Raw genomic sequence first — 14,543 nt, 5'->3', positions numbered from 1 at the left:
GTGTGCTCTCTCCCTTTCATTAAAAAACAATAAAAGAAAAAAGAAAAGGCCAAGTCTAGATTGGTCATATTTGTCATTTAGTTTTATTCGCCAAAAAAAAAAAAAGTTTAATGAATACATGAAATAAACAGGAAAGCCAAATCATTGTTTTTAGTTAATGATATCTGTGCATATTAAAATCTAATTAACATTTATTGAATATGGCTATCAAATTTTGGTAATCAAAAGTATAGACATTTATAACTATATATATTATCTCATTTAGTGTTTTTTTGTTCCTTTTTTTTTTTTCAGCTAGAAATCAGAATTTTGAAACTATTTCCTAAATATTCATTCCATTTGTGTCTCTCTCTGCATGTTGTCTTCCTAGATTTTTCCTTTGTCTTGAAAATGTTTCTCTGGAAGTCCTTTGTATTGCTCTTTCTACAAATCCACGAATTGTTTTACTTCTCTGATAACCCCTGTATCTGACAGAACCTGCCTATGTCTAGAAGGTACTTTCTTTTTATCCAAGTGCTCAGTTTTAGGGCTCCACAGAAGTGAGAGAAAGGATACTTGACGAGCCAGGCAAAAGCTAGACCTTCAGTTATCTCTGATATCCACATAGATTCATTTTCTTAGTTGTGATATATTTGAGATGAGTTAATCATCTAGATAGTATGCATTTATTCATTCTTTCAGCAGTTGTTTATTGAGACTTATTGGGAGTCAGGCACTGTGCTACAGCCTGGGGATAAAATGATCAATAAAAAGCAGTTCCTTTACTTTTGTAGGCAACTGAGATGTAAACACAATTGGGCACTGAATATGAGGATATATGGATTATGTGGCTGACATGCTTTCTAATTTCCAAATCTGCTTCTTTCTTTACTGTCTGTCTTTCTTTCCTGTCATCAAGCTCTCTACCTGCTTTATTGATCTTGATTCTGCTTTTTTCCCTTTAACTTATCTCCCAAAGTACCTCAGTGTACTCTTTCCAAAGTGATGTTGTCATTTCCCAGATGAAAGTTTTCTGTTAAGTTACACATCATGCATAAAAGATATTTGAAATTCCTTAGCAAAACATGTAAGACTTTTCATGATTTAGATGCTCTATGTGTCTCCATTTTCATCTTCATTGTTTTCCCAAATGTACCCAGTGACTAAACTATTTCTCATTGCCTATTCCTCTGTTCTTATGTTTTCTCTGCCTAAATATATCTCCATTCTTACATCCTATGAATACCTGGCCAACTCCTAATTATACTTTAACTTGTAACTCATGTCACTACATAATTTTTGACCTTTTCAGTTCAGTTTGTCACTCAGCTTTTTAGTTTCTGAAAAGTACTCTTTTTTTTTTAATTTTTTTTAATTCAGTAATAATTAATATACAGTATACTTCTAGTTTCAGATACATCAATATAAGGATTCAACAATTCTGTACATTACTCATTGCTTATCATGATGAGTTTTGCTTTAATTCCCATCACCAATTTAAGGCCTCCTCCTCTCTGGCAACCCTCAGTTTGTTCTCTGTCTTTAAGAGTTTGGTTTATTTTGTCTCTTCTTTTCTTTGTTTGTTTATTTTGTTTCTTAAATTCCATATATGAGTGAAATTATGTGGTATTTGGCTTTCTCTGACTTATTTCACTTAAATTTATACCCTCTAGCTTCATCCATGTTGTCACAAATGGCAAGATTTTATATTTTTTATGGCTGAATAATATTCCTTTGTGTATATCTACCACATATTCTTTATTCATTCATGTCTGGATGCATACTTGGGTTGCTTCCATACTGTGGCTATTGTAAATAATGCTGTAGTAAACATACTGCATATATCTTTTCCATTTAGTGTTTTCATTTCCCTTGGGCAAATACCCAGGAGTAAAATTACTGGATCATAATTTTTAGTTTTTAATTTTTTTTGAGTTATTAATTTTTTGAGTAACCTCCATACTGTTTTACACATTTGCTGCACCAGCTTGAATTACCACCAGTTTAATGAGGGTTCCTTTTTCTCCATGTCTTTGTGAAATTTGTTTCTTGTGTTTCTGGTTTTGGGCGTTCTGATAGGTGTGAAGTGATAATCTCATTGTAGTTTTGATTTGCATTTGTCTGATAATTAGTGATGTTGAGCATCTTTTCATGTGTCTCTCGGCCATCTGGATGTCTTCTTTGGAGAACTGTCTGTTCACATCTTCTGCCCATTTTTAATGAATTATTTCGTTTTTTAGCTGTTTAAGTTCTTTATAATTTCGGATATTACTCTCTTATCAGATACATCATTTTCATATATTTTCTCCAATTCGGTAGGTTGTCTTTTTGTTTTGTTGATGGTTTTCTTTGCTGGACAAAAGGGGGTAGTGCCATTGGTTTAATTTTGCTTTTTCCTTTCTTAGGAGACATACCTAGACAAATGTTACTCCAGCTGATGTCAGACATTATTGCCTGTGTTTGCTTCTAGGAATTTTATGGTTTTAGGTCTCACCTTTAGGTCTTCAGTCCATTTTGAGTTTATTTTTGTTTATGGTATAAGAAAGTTGTCCAGTTTTGTTCTTTCTCATGAAACTGTCCAGTTTTCCCAGCACCATTTGTTTAAGAGATGGTCTTTTTCTCATATATTCTTGCCTTCTTTGCCATGGATTAATTGACCATATAATTGTGGGTTTATTTCTGAGCTTTCTGTTCTGTTCCATTGATCAGTGTGTCTATTTTTGTGCCAGTAGTATACTGTTTTGATTAATGCAGCTTTGTAATACTGTAGGATTGTAATGCCTCTAGATTTGGTTTATTTTTTAAGGTTTTACTTCACTTATTTTAGAGAGAGACCGAATATGCAAGCGAAGCACAGGGCAGAGGTGTAGGGAGAGAATCTCAAGCACACTGTTTGTTGAGCCCAGTGCAAGGCTCAGTCTCACAATTGGGAGATCATGATCTGAGCCAAAACCAAGAGTTGGACGTTTTTCAGTTTTATTCATCTTTTTAAAAAACCAGCTCCTGGTTTCATCGATCTGTTCTATTGGTTTTTTTAGTATGTCTTATTCATTTCTGCTCTAATCTTTTATTATTTCCTTTGTTCTGTTGGCGTTAGGCTTTGTTTGTTATTCTTCCTCTGGCTCCTTAGGTGTAAGGTTAAGCTCTTAATTTGAGATTTTTCTTTCTTCTTGAGTTGGACCTGTATTGCTCTAAGAACATCTAAGACCTCTTAGAACATCTTTTGTTGTATCCCAAAGATTTTGGACCATTTTATTTTCATTTTCATTTGTCTCCATGTATTTTTTGTTTCCTCTTCAATTTTTTGGTTGACCCATTCATCATTTAGTAGCATGTTGTTTAACCTCCATGTATTTTTGTTGTTTCCAGATTTCGTTTTGTGGTTGGTTTCTAGATTTGTACTGTGTGGTTGTATTTAAGTCTTTCTCAATTTGTTGAGACTTCTTTTGTAGCCTAACATGGGATCTGTTCTGCAGAATGTCTATGTACATTTGAGAAGAAGGTGTATTTTACTGGTTTTGGATGGAATGTTCTGAATATACCTGTTAGATCCATCTGGTCCAATGTGTCATTCAATGACACTGTTTACTTGTTGATTTTCTGTCTGATCTATCCATTGATTAAAGTCCCCTGCCGTTATTGTATTACTCCCAATTTCTTGCTTTATGTCTGTTTGAACAGTTGCTTTATGTATTTGGAGACTCCTATGTTGGGTGCATAAATACTTGTAAGTGTTAAATCTTTTTCTTGGAGTATGTCCTTTATGATTATGTAATGATCTTTGTCTCTTGTTGTAGTCTTTGTTTTCAAGTCAGTTTTGTCTGATAGAAGTATTACTATCCCAGCTTTTCACTTCCATTTGCATGATAAATGGTTTTCCATCTCTTCACATGGTTGCTCAGTTTTAAGTATCTCTATTCTCAATGCTTAATATAATACCTAGACCATAATAAATGTTTAATAAATATTTGGGTGAATTAATGCAACAGGAGGTAGAATTAAAAGTAAATTAAATAAATAGAAATAAATAAATAAATAGAAATACCAACTTTCATGCCAAAGTAATTGGGTTCATTGGGAGTCAGAGTTGTCTACGGAAGTGGTAAGCAATATATATGAGCTGGATACTATTAGTCTACTTTTAAACATATTTGAGATATTCCATAATATATTGGGTTTTTTTTAAAGATTTTATTTGGGAAGGAGAGAGAAAAAGCACACGTTTGTGGAAGACAGAGGGAGCGGAGAAGCAGACTCCCTGCTAAGTGGCAAACCCCACATGGTGTTCATTCCCAGGACTCCGAGATCATAACCCAAGCTGAAGGCAGACGCTTAACCAACTGAGCCACCTAGGCATGCTGTTCTGTACACACACACACACACACACACACACACATTCATATACTTTTTTTAATAAAAAATACTACAGTATCCATCTCTGGCAGTTTTCAGAGATACTACTTATATAGACATAGAACATCCTCTAGAAGAGATTTGGGTATTAAATATTGTTAAATTTAGTAGTCATTAAGGACCCTCCTAACATGACAGTGTTACTGAAAAAGAAGATGGGAAAGATGGAGACAGAAGTAGAAAGTTACAAGTATATTGTTTATATAATTGATAATAAAGTTGGAAGTTTATTATAAAACATATTATTACCTAGAATTTCTTTCTTAGGCCTAGACTTCTGAGTAATTTGTATGTTCTTTAAAAAAAAAATAATACACAGTTTTGCTGTCTAACCCAGTAGCCAGTAGCCACATTTGACAATGTTTAAAAAAATAAAAAATTCAGGGTGCCTGGGGTGCTCAGTGGGTTAAACCTCTGCCTTTGGCTCAGATCATGGTCTTAGGGTCCTGGGATCAAGCCCCACATTGGGCTCTATACTGAGCAGGGAGCCTGCTTCCCCCTTCTCTCTTTGCGTGCTGCTCTGCCTACTTGTGATCTCTCTTTCTCTGTGTTAAATAAATAAATAAAAATTTTCGGGAAAAAAAAAATTCAAGTTCTTAGTTATACAATCTACATTTCTTGTGTTCAGTAGAACATATTCATCATCACTGAAAGTTCTCTTGGACAGGACCGCTATAGTAGATGGAAAGAAAATAAATATTGAATTTTTTAAACTCTTAGAAAATAGCCCTAAATGGGGATGCCTGGGTGGCTTATTTAGTTAAGCATCCAACTTTTGATTGACTCAGGTCAGGATCTCCATCATGAGATTGAGCCCTACATCAGTGTCCATGCTGGGTATGGCGCTTGCTTTGGATTCTGTGTCCCTCTCCCTCTGTCCCCACCCCAACATGCTTGCTTGCTCTCTCTCGCTCTCTCTCTCAAAAAAAAAAAAAAAAAAAAAAAATAGAGCCCTTATTCACCTTCATTTTACTAAAACATAATGACAAAAATTTTGAGTAAGAAGAGGACTATAGAGAGTATTCATAAATTCAGTATATAACTGGTAACCTCAAATGAAAGCATTTAATGTAATACATAATTTTTTTGTTCTTTGGCAGTGAAATAATACAAAGAGTACCATTAGGCTATTAAACATAACAGTCAATGAAAAATAGAGAAATTAGATCTGTATTGCTAAAAATTCAATGTCATGAGATATTTGACCTGGTTTTCTTTTTAAAGAAAGTATATTGATAAGATTTTGTTGGTTAGCTTTATATTTTGTTGAAGGAAATTTCATTAGAATCTAATATCCTGAAAGAGTATTCGTCCACAGAATATTCATTGACTTTTTTGTATGTCACAAATTATTGGGTTCATGTTTTTCAGGTCTTGCCTTTACAATGAAAGTTTTTGCCATCAAATTTCAAAAAATATTATTGGCACTAAGGTGCTCTACCTGACCCTGCTCAAATTTTTCTTTAATTTAGTGGAAAGTGAAGTGCGACATCTGAGCCAAAAGTAAGTTTAATCACAAAGAATTTTTCTATGTTTATATTGTTTCATGTACCATTTTAAAATTTATTTACATATTGCTAAAGAGTCACCTTGTTTTCCTGTTTAGATTTATGTTTTTCTTTTCTTTTTTTTTTTTTTTTTAAAGATTTTATTTATTTGACAGATTGCTCAAGAGAGCATAGACAGGGAGAGCAGCAGAGGGAGAGGCAGAAGCATGCTCCCTGCTAAGCAGGGAGCCTCATGTGGGACTGGATCCCAGGACGCTGGGATCATGACCTGAGCTGAGGGAAGAAGCCCAACGGACTGAGCCACCAAGTGCCCCTAGTTTAGATTTATTTTTAAAAACACAGTTGCAGACATAGTTCTTCAGTGACAATGAAGTATTTAGTGTTCTTTTTGTGTCTTTAGTCCACATGTTTATTTTTTACTAACTTAGACATTTGGATAGGTAAAATTATGTTACATTTTTCAGGGTTTATGTTTTTTTTTAATTCCTAAGTAATCAAATAGTTAAGTAAAAGTTCCACTAGGTTTTCTTTTCCCCCCACTAGGTTTTTTAACATTGAATCTGTAATATCCATAATAAATTTTGTGTATGCCCTAAAACATGCAATTAGATTACTCTGTGTGTGTATTTGTTGATCATTAAATTGAATTATGGCCTTTTTTATATTTTATTCTTTATTATAACTGTATGTTGTAATCTTTATATATTATGCCCTTTCTATATTTAGAAACCACGATCTTTTTGTATTATGGCAAGAGATATTATGTCTAATAACTATAGGGATCAAGTTGGCATAAAGATATACTTTGATTCATATTTTCATTAGGTTGTATGACTGGTCAGATTCTCAGAGTCTGAAAATAACAGGAAAGGCAATTCTTCTTGAAATCTTTTGGTCAGGAAATGAGGCCTCTGGGCTTTTGACCAAACCAGTAAATATGCTTTTGGAGTGGACTATATATTCTCACAAGGAAAAATGCAAGTCTAATGATGTAAGTAGAATTGATTTACAAACGAATAATTGCCTATGAAAAACTACACTTTTGAGTTATGCTTCTTTTGTCTTTATTCTTTGAACAATTTGAATAAAATTGAAATCTACCCAAATGTATCATTGTTTTCTGTTTAGTTTATTAAGTTTTATTGTAAAAGATCCTTAGAGGGTGGCTTCTTCATCAACACATATTTGGATATAGTAGCTAGGGACAGTTATTTGATCATTAGTGCTAAGAAATCTGTATTCATTTATCATTCTAGATTTTTTACTTTTGTACATTTCAATTTATAAAGAACCTAGGATTTTAAAAACTGAGTCCATCCAGTTTTTGTGTGTATAATGAAAAGTTTGACTTGTTTTTAAAATTGCCTTTGGTTGTTAGCAGTTATTTCTTCATAAGTATATCTTGCTTATCCCTAGAAATTTAATGGACAGTGATTTTAGTATATTACCTACCAAAGGGTCGTTGGGAAGATTAAATGCACTGAAATATGTAAAGTGCAGAGCAACATATTCTGCCATGTTTTGGGTTTATAATTACTATTAGTCACCTTTCTCTTCTTCAAAATAATTGCCTTTGGGACTTTATTTTCTGCTTTTTTGTGTTATATCATTGTTTTTAATTCTTTCCTTTTACTTTTATATCTTGATCATTTGGATCTTTTTCTCATTTTAATCTTTATTTCTAAGAAGTATACTCAAAATAAATTGCCTTTGAATACAAATTGAGATTTTGTACAGGTTTTGATGCCTAAATCTTGTGTGCTATTGATGGTTTTTTTCAATGTTTTTTATTATCACTTAAGAATTGTCCTTTGATTCAAGAAATACTTTAGGATGTTTTAAAACTTCTAAATGGGTGTATTTTTGTTATGATTAGTGGATTTTGTTTGCCTATGCTTTTTTAAATTTCTAATAGTAAATTACAGATAAAAAATGAGCCCTATAATGATTGTGGCCTTCTGAAATTAACTAAGCTTTCCTTTTTGACTCCATATGTGGTTACACAATGTGTTTTCTCTGTTTTACTTTGCTCTCTCTCATTTTTTTTTTTGGAATATTTATTTATTTGAGGGAGAGAGAGAGCATGTTTGGGGAGGAACAGAGGGAAAGAGAGGGAGAGAAACAGACTCGATCCCAATACCAGGCCTGATCCCAGGACACTGAGATCATAACCTGAGCCAAAATCAAGAGTCTGATGCTCAACTGACTGAGCCACCTGGGTGCCCTACACTCTGTCATCTTTTATGACAGGTTTAATAATTGAGATTTAGTCAGACTCTTAGGAATCTACTTGATGAATTTATCCTCCTCCCTTTTTTAAAAACCATCTGTACTTTGTATATAGTACTGCATGGCGGTTTGGGTAGAGAATTCTGGTGTCAGATGAGCCATAAAGTATTCCTTGTCAAGGAAAATCATACATAGTTTATCTTCTCATATTTCCTCTGATCTGTTTTCTCTGCCTGACTTTTTTTAGTTCCAATTAACTTATGTTACAACTTCTCCTTTTTACTCTGCTTTTCCCCCCTTCTCATCTAGATTATCAGGGTTTATTCTATATTTGGAGCATTCTGGGTAGTGTCTTTTCATTTAATTTTTAGTTCACTAGTCTCTTTTCAGCTGTATCTAATATGTTGTTAAACATGTCTGTTGCGTTTTTGCCAGGTTTAGACTTTTTTACTTCCTAATTACTAAAGCATGTTTTTATGGTTTCTAGTTCCCTACAAAATTTTTAAGGTTTTCTTTTGTCTTTTTATGTAGCAATAATAGTTAATTTATAGTTTATGTATGACTGTTTCATATTTGAACTCTTTGTGAGTCTATTTCTGTTGTTTCTCCTCTTTCCTTCTCTTGTGTTTTTTATATTCTCTTACAAGCTAGTTACCATTTACTGTATGCCATAAATTGCATTTGAAAAATTATTTGTGCAAACAGTAACATGGCAAATGTGCTGAATATCTTTCTCTAGAGAGAATTTCTGTTGCCAGGTTTGAGGGTCCCCGGATAGTCCCATGTGAAGTACAGGGCTACAAATACATGTTTTTTCTGTTGTGTATTAGGCCTTGGACTATGACTTTTATAATCCTTTTCCTCTCGACTCCAAAAACCACATTTTGGTCTCTCAGCTCTTTCTTTGTGGTCAGCAAGTGTCCTTAGGGTAAAGCCCGCTGGTTTTGAGGGCCTCATTTGTCTCTTTACCTTCTCCTAGGTCTTGGCTTAGCAATTCTTTGTAACTTTCCAGAAGTTATGTTTTACATAACAAGTTATCTTTCCAGAAGATGTTTTACATATTGTATTCAACATTTTCAGTTTTCTTTTATAAGGTCATTTATTTGAATTAATTAAGCCTCTCTTATCAGAAACAGAAGCCCTTACTGGCTTAGGGGGTGCCTGAGGCTAACAAACAGAAAATTCTTTTGAGGGTCCTAATTTTTCTTTAACTTGGAATTAAAAAGGGAGAATTATTTCTGGGTATAGCTAGTCTTTGTGTTCAAATAATTGTATTTTGTGGCAATAACCAAGTGAGTAGTGATTATTTTGTACATGTGTCTTATTTAAAAAGAAATATGATTATATACACGTGTAAATTGAAAATACTCAACATAAATAAAACTATACTTCATTGCCAGTTGAGTTTAATACTTGTATAATACTTCTAAGATAAAACTAATATTCTTATTAATTAAAATCTGTCTATTTATGTACTTTTTAGACCACAGAATCATTGGGGATAGAAAATGTTTTTTCATTATGGAGTATTTCTTTTTTATCCATTTGATTATATAAATGAAATTGCTCATTTGTAACTGAAAACAATAATAAAACTGACATTTTTCACAATTTTACTAAATCACCAAAGGACTGTCAAAGAGAAGAATTTACTCAGGAAATACTGATGTAAATAATAACAGATTTACCCATGATTAACTTGAAGGTTTTGTTCAAACTTATAAATAAATTAAACAAATTTTGTAAAGCAATCTGCAATAAATCGTAGCATCAGTTGTAATATTAGAACCACCTTAAAACTTAGCAAATCGGTATTTTTATTAAACATTTGAATTGTGTAAATTCATAAAAACTGTTTTGTGTCTGTGTGTGTGTGTATGTGTTACCTTATCTGCTAGAATTCATTCTTGTACCTAATTAAATCTTTTTGGCAGTTTCCAATTTCAAGAATTCCATGCATGTTCACAGACATCATTTTCTGTACTGTAAAGCATTTGTTTCTTGATTTGCTGAGTTGAAGCATTCAATTTAAGTCATTAGCTAAACAGAAGTCCTCAGTTTATGCTAATATTGTTTTGTCATAATGTCAATCAGCAAGTGTTGCAGAGTGACACAAAGGCAGTGAATTTCATTGTCATTAATCTGAGAAAGCTTTGGGCTTTCCTTGGCAAAGAGCAGAGGTGAGCTGTGTCAAGGTTATGAAGGAGGTACAAATTTTGCTAAGCTTGGTGGTTAGTCCTGTTTTTCTTTGTGATGTCCTTAAGTGCTATTTAATGATAACCCTACAAGTGTAGGTAGAAATGGAAATTTCTTTGTATTTAAAGATAGGGAAATTGAGGCCAAAGAATTTAATTAGTCAAGGTGTCACACCTTGTTAGGGTAAAGCCTTGCTTGGAGGCCAACTCTCCACTGCAGCATACTTGCTCTTGTTTCAAATGCCAGTGTTTTCAACAGGAAGAGGCATGTTGTGTGTATTATGTTTGCATCTTTCTGACAAAGGTATAGGAGAGCATCTGTTGCCGGGGATATTGCTTAAAGCCCTAACCTGGAAGTCTGAAGGCCCAGATCGTAGTTCTGCATTATATACTAGTCAGTTTTTGGAAGATCACCAAATTTATTAAATGGAGATTACTTGTACTGGCAGATAATAGAGAACTATATCGACAGAATGTCTGATAATAGACTTTAACACATTAAAGAGGTGTTCTAACATAAATATGTGTCATGTGCGCATCATGTCTTTGATTTCGTCTGAGAGTTTTCTTTTCTTTCAGCTTTAACATACTTTTCAGTATTCCAGGAAAGCTTTTCTCCCTTCATGGTTTATTTGCCATTTTCTCACTAATCCGCTTCTAAATCATAAATATATATATATATATATCTACTATGTAAGAAAGGGTAGCATTATTTATACACTGTTAAATTTGCAGTGAGTACAATCCATAATGCAGGGTCTTGGCCCTATGCTTATAGTGAAAGCAGATAAGAATATATTATAAAAGGATCCAAGAACCTAATTTGAAAATGTCTTCTTATATAAAACTTACTATTATGAATATATGGTAGTATGGAAGTATAGGAAATGTCACACAGATAAGAATAATTTTGATGTATCTTTATCAAGATATGGAAGCTGTAGTCATTCCTTGAGAGTACTGTAAGGGCTACCCATCTCTGTTTAATAGTCGTAATATCAAAATGAATTGAATAATAGGCAATATTGATTTTAATTTGTGGTATCAGGTGTGTATACATAAATTTGTGTAAGGGAAGAGAAAGGTCCCCAGCTGGTTGATTTTCTGAGATTATTTTTTTAATTGTTGAGGTATTGGATTGTGGTTTATATGAAGCTTAGCTCTGTGGGCTTAGCTCCTTTTTCCCTGTCCAGAGCCTTGGGATCAGGGATCTGAAATGCCTGATTTACTCTACTCTCAGATGGGGGAACATTTCGAGAAATCAAAATTTACTAGTCTCTTGCATCCTTCTTGAGTAGTGTCATTGGTAATATTCAGATATATATGTTGTTGCTAGAAGCATTTTGTGGTGTGGATCTTGATAGGTTCAATTTTTAGTTTAAATGTAGCTTTTCACTGTACTATTTTATGTTCTCTTGATAAGTTGAACCGTAAGAAATAAAACTTGCTCAAAGCGACTATCTCCTTTACGAAATAAGAACTTTACAAAGTAAGAACTTGGCTTCCTGCAAACTACTTTGAAGACTAGCTAAGACTCAATGCTTAAGGGAGTGAGTTCTGATCAGTTGATTGATGGCTTTGATCCTACCAGAGTACTAGGGGAGGACTTAGTACTTTCCCAGCCAGCTGATAGAGCCAGTCCTGCTGCTGCTTCCCAAGTCTGAAAGCTGCACCCGGAAGACTTAAACCCAGCTCTCTAATCAGGGTGGGAGACAGGGTGCTGCTGATTGATGCCCACTGATGAGTCTTGACCTAGCAGGATCAGGCTGTGGTCAAGGTTCTATATCGTAGCCCCTGATGATATTAGAGGAAAGGCTTCCCTAAAATCCCTCCAGCCCCATTCTTCACAGTCTCTCTTTCAAATTCTAATGTCCAGCCCAGCCTTAATGCAGTGTATTGCAGTATGGTTAGAGCAACGGGGAACTTGTACACCTCAGCGTCCTGACTCTAGGATTTTTCCTTGGTAAAAACTATTTCAGCAGCAGCCCTGACATACGTGCTGCTTGACCATTTACCCTTGTTTGGACAACAAACCAGAACTAGAACTTCAGTTTTGAAATCACTTAACTAAGAGCTTCATACAGTAAGGAATGATGATGCCCTCATGAAATATTGTATACCATAAGAACCTTGTCTGCTGAAGGTAGAAGAAAGAAATCCAGTAGTCACTGGTGGTTAGAGATTTCTCTGTCCCTAATCCCACATTAGGCATAGTATGGTTGCAGAACATAACACTCAAAATCTATTCAGATACTATAATATTTATTGATCATAACCTTTTCACATGTTTTCTACCCAGTTGTTAATTTGATGATTTTTTTCCACGTATCCAATATGCCTAAAAAAAACAAATAACAAAAATAAAAGAATTTCAACTAGTTTTAATGTCTTTGTGGAAAATGTCAAGTAGTTTTAATGTCTTCATCAGAGGTGTTTAAAAAATGTTTTTGTACCTCTTCACCTTCATATTTATGGATTAGAAAGATATTTTCCACATTAAGGTAAAGCACACTTACTATAATTAAAACTTTGTACGCTTGCTATATTTTCTATGGGAATTTAATAATGTTTACTGTAGAAGTGATGATAGAGAACAGTATTCATTCTTTAAAAAATTAATCTTTATACATCCCTAAGTTAGGTAATGGCATTTGATATAATTTAATAATTACAATTTGATCCAACCTGTTTCTTCATTTACAACAAAAAGGACAGTCTTACCTGCTCTTAAAGTTTTTATTGAATATGCCATTTGGATAAATGTAAAGGTTAATTTTATATATAAACACTAGGGGTGGCTAAATCCATCTTTTTTTATAATCCTGTATTCCTGTTAACAGAAATCTCAGAAGCCAGATACTTCCTCATTGGTGTGATGGAATTATTGCCATACTGAAGCACTTGACACTACTGAATAATGTTATTTTAAAAGTTTATTATAAGCTATCCATATATTAAGTCCTGGAGGTTTTGTTTTATTAACTGTTTTCATCATGTGGATGTAAATATGTAGGTATGGATGGGGGAAGAAGGAGAAGGGAAAGAAGGAGAAACAGAGAATAGAGAGAGGGAGTTAACTTGCTAGGGTTCTCAGGAATACCTTTTAATATGAGCATGAGCATACCCCGTATTAAATAACTAAGCTTTGCCTCAACAAGTATTCAAAATAAACACTGATAAAAGAAAAGATAATTTAAAATGTTTTACTAATATTTCTCCCATCTTAATGTTAGGTCTTCAAACACGAGCTAGCTTATTTATTGACTGGAATTCTTGGAGCAGCGATAGATTATTGGATCTTCCTTGGTCTTAAGAGGGGTAAAAATGTGATGCGACACATGTCTGATGACTTAGGAAGTTATGTTTCCCTTTCGTGTGATGGTAAGTGCATCTGTACTGTGTTTTTCATAGACCTATTGTGTGCTTTTCCTTTAGGCAGTTTGTAATCTTTAACATACGTTCATACGAAGTTTTTGAAAAATACTTGCATATGCACTCATTTGTGTAGGTATATATACATAGATACACATACATGCAGATATATGTATAAACATGCATACACATGAGTATAAAGTAGGTAAAAATTACTCATAATGAATGCTTTCACACAGGTAAACACTTTTTCATCATATTCTTTCTAGTAATTTCTAAGTATTTTTACATAGTTGAACTCATGTAATTTGTATTCTTATTTTCTTCTTAATATTACATGAACATTGGGCGCCTGGGTGGCTCAGTGGGTTAAGCCGCTGCCTTCGGCTCAGGTCATGATCTCAGGGTCCTGGGATCGAGTCCCGCATCGGGCTCTCTGCTCAGCAGGGAGCCTGCTTCCCTCTCTCTCTCTGCCTGCCTCTCCGACTACTTGTGATTTCTCTCTGTCAAATAAATAAATAAAATCTTTAAAAAAAAAAAAATATTACATGAACATGAGCCTTCACCCCATACACATCATTTATTATTCAAAGTATTATTTTGATGATGATTTCATAAAAGTTGAATGTTACAAAAAATAGTACCTGGAAATAAATCATTATATATATACATATAATAATATTGTTTTCTTTAATCCTATAACTAAAATTATAAGTAAACTACCCTATGCAAGTAAACATTTAACTAGACGAATTTATTTATTTTTATTAATAGACAAATTTAAATCTGTTCTCTATTGATTGAAGAAATAGTTTAGCTTTTTTAGGTATGGTGTTTTGGAATCTTA

The 14,543-nt window shown here is 33.5% G+C and overlaps 1 protein-coding gene across 2 annotated transcripts in view; it reads left to right on the top strand.

Annotated features, from left to right (window-relative positions):
* SLF1 (SMC5-SMC6 complex localization factor 1) overlaps positions 1-14,543 on the top strand; it is an 80,448-nt gene that overhangs the window by 40,322 nt on the left and 25,583 nt on the right. For both annotated transcript variants that reach the window (XM_032335742.1, XM_032335743.1), the window contains 3 exons: positions 5,764-5,895; positions 6,726-6,891; positions 13,558-13,705. In XM_032335742.1, the coding sequence (XP_032191633.1) occupies positions 5,764-5,895; positions 6,726-6,891; positions 13,558-13,705 (446 nt within the window). The remainder of the gene's footprint in view (positions 1-5,763; positions 5,896-6,725; positions 6,892-13,557; positions 13,706-14,543) is intronic.

This window comes from Mustela erminea, chromosome 3 (genome assembly GCF_009829155.1).
Source record: "Mustela erminea isolate mMusErm1 chromosome 3, mMusErm1.Pri, whole genome shotgun sequence".
Lineage (NCBI taxonomy): Eukaryota > Metazoa > Chordata > Mammalia > Carnivora > Mustelidae > Mustela > Mustela erminea.
The sequence above is the reverse complement of the archived record's forward strand: the minus strand, read 5'-3'. Positions and strand labels throughout refer to the sequence as shown.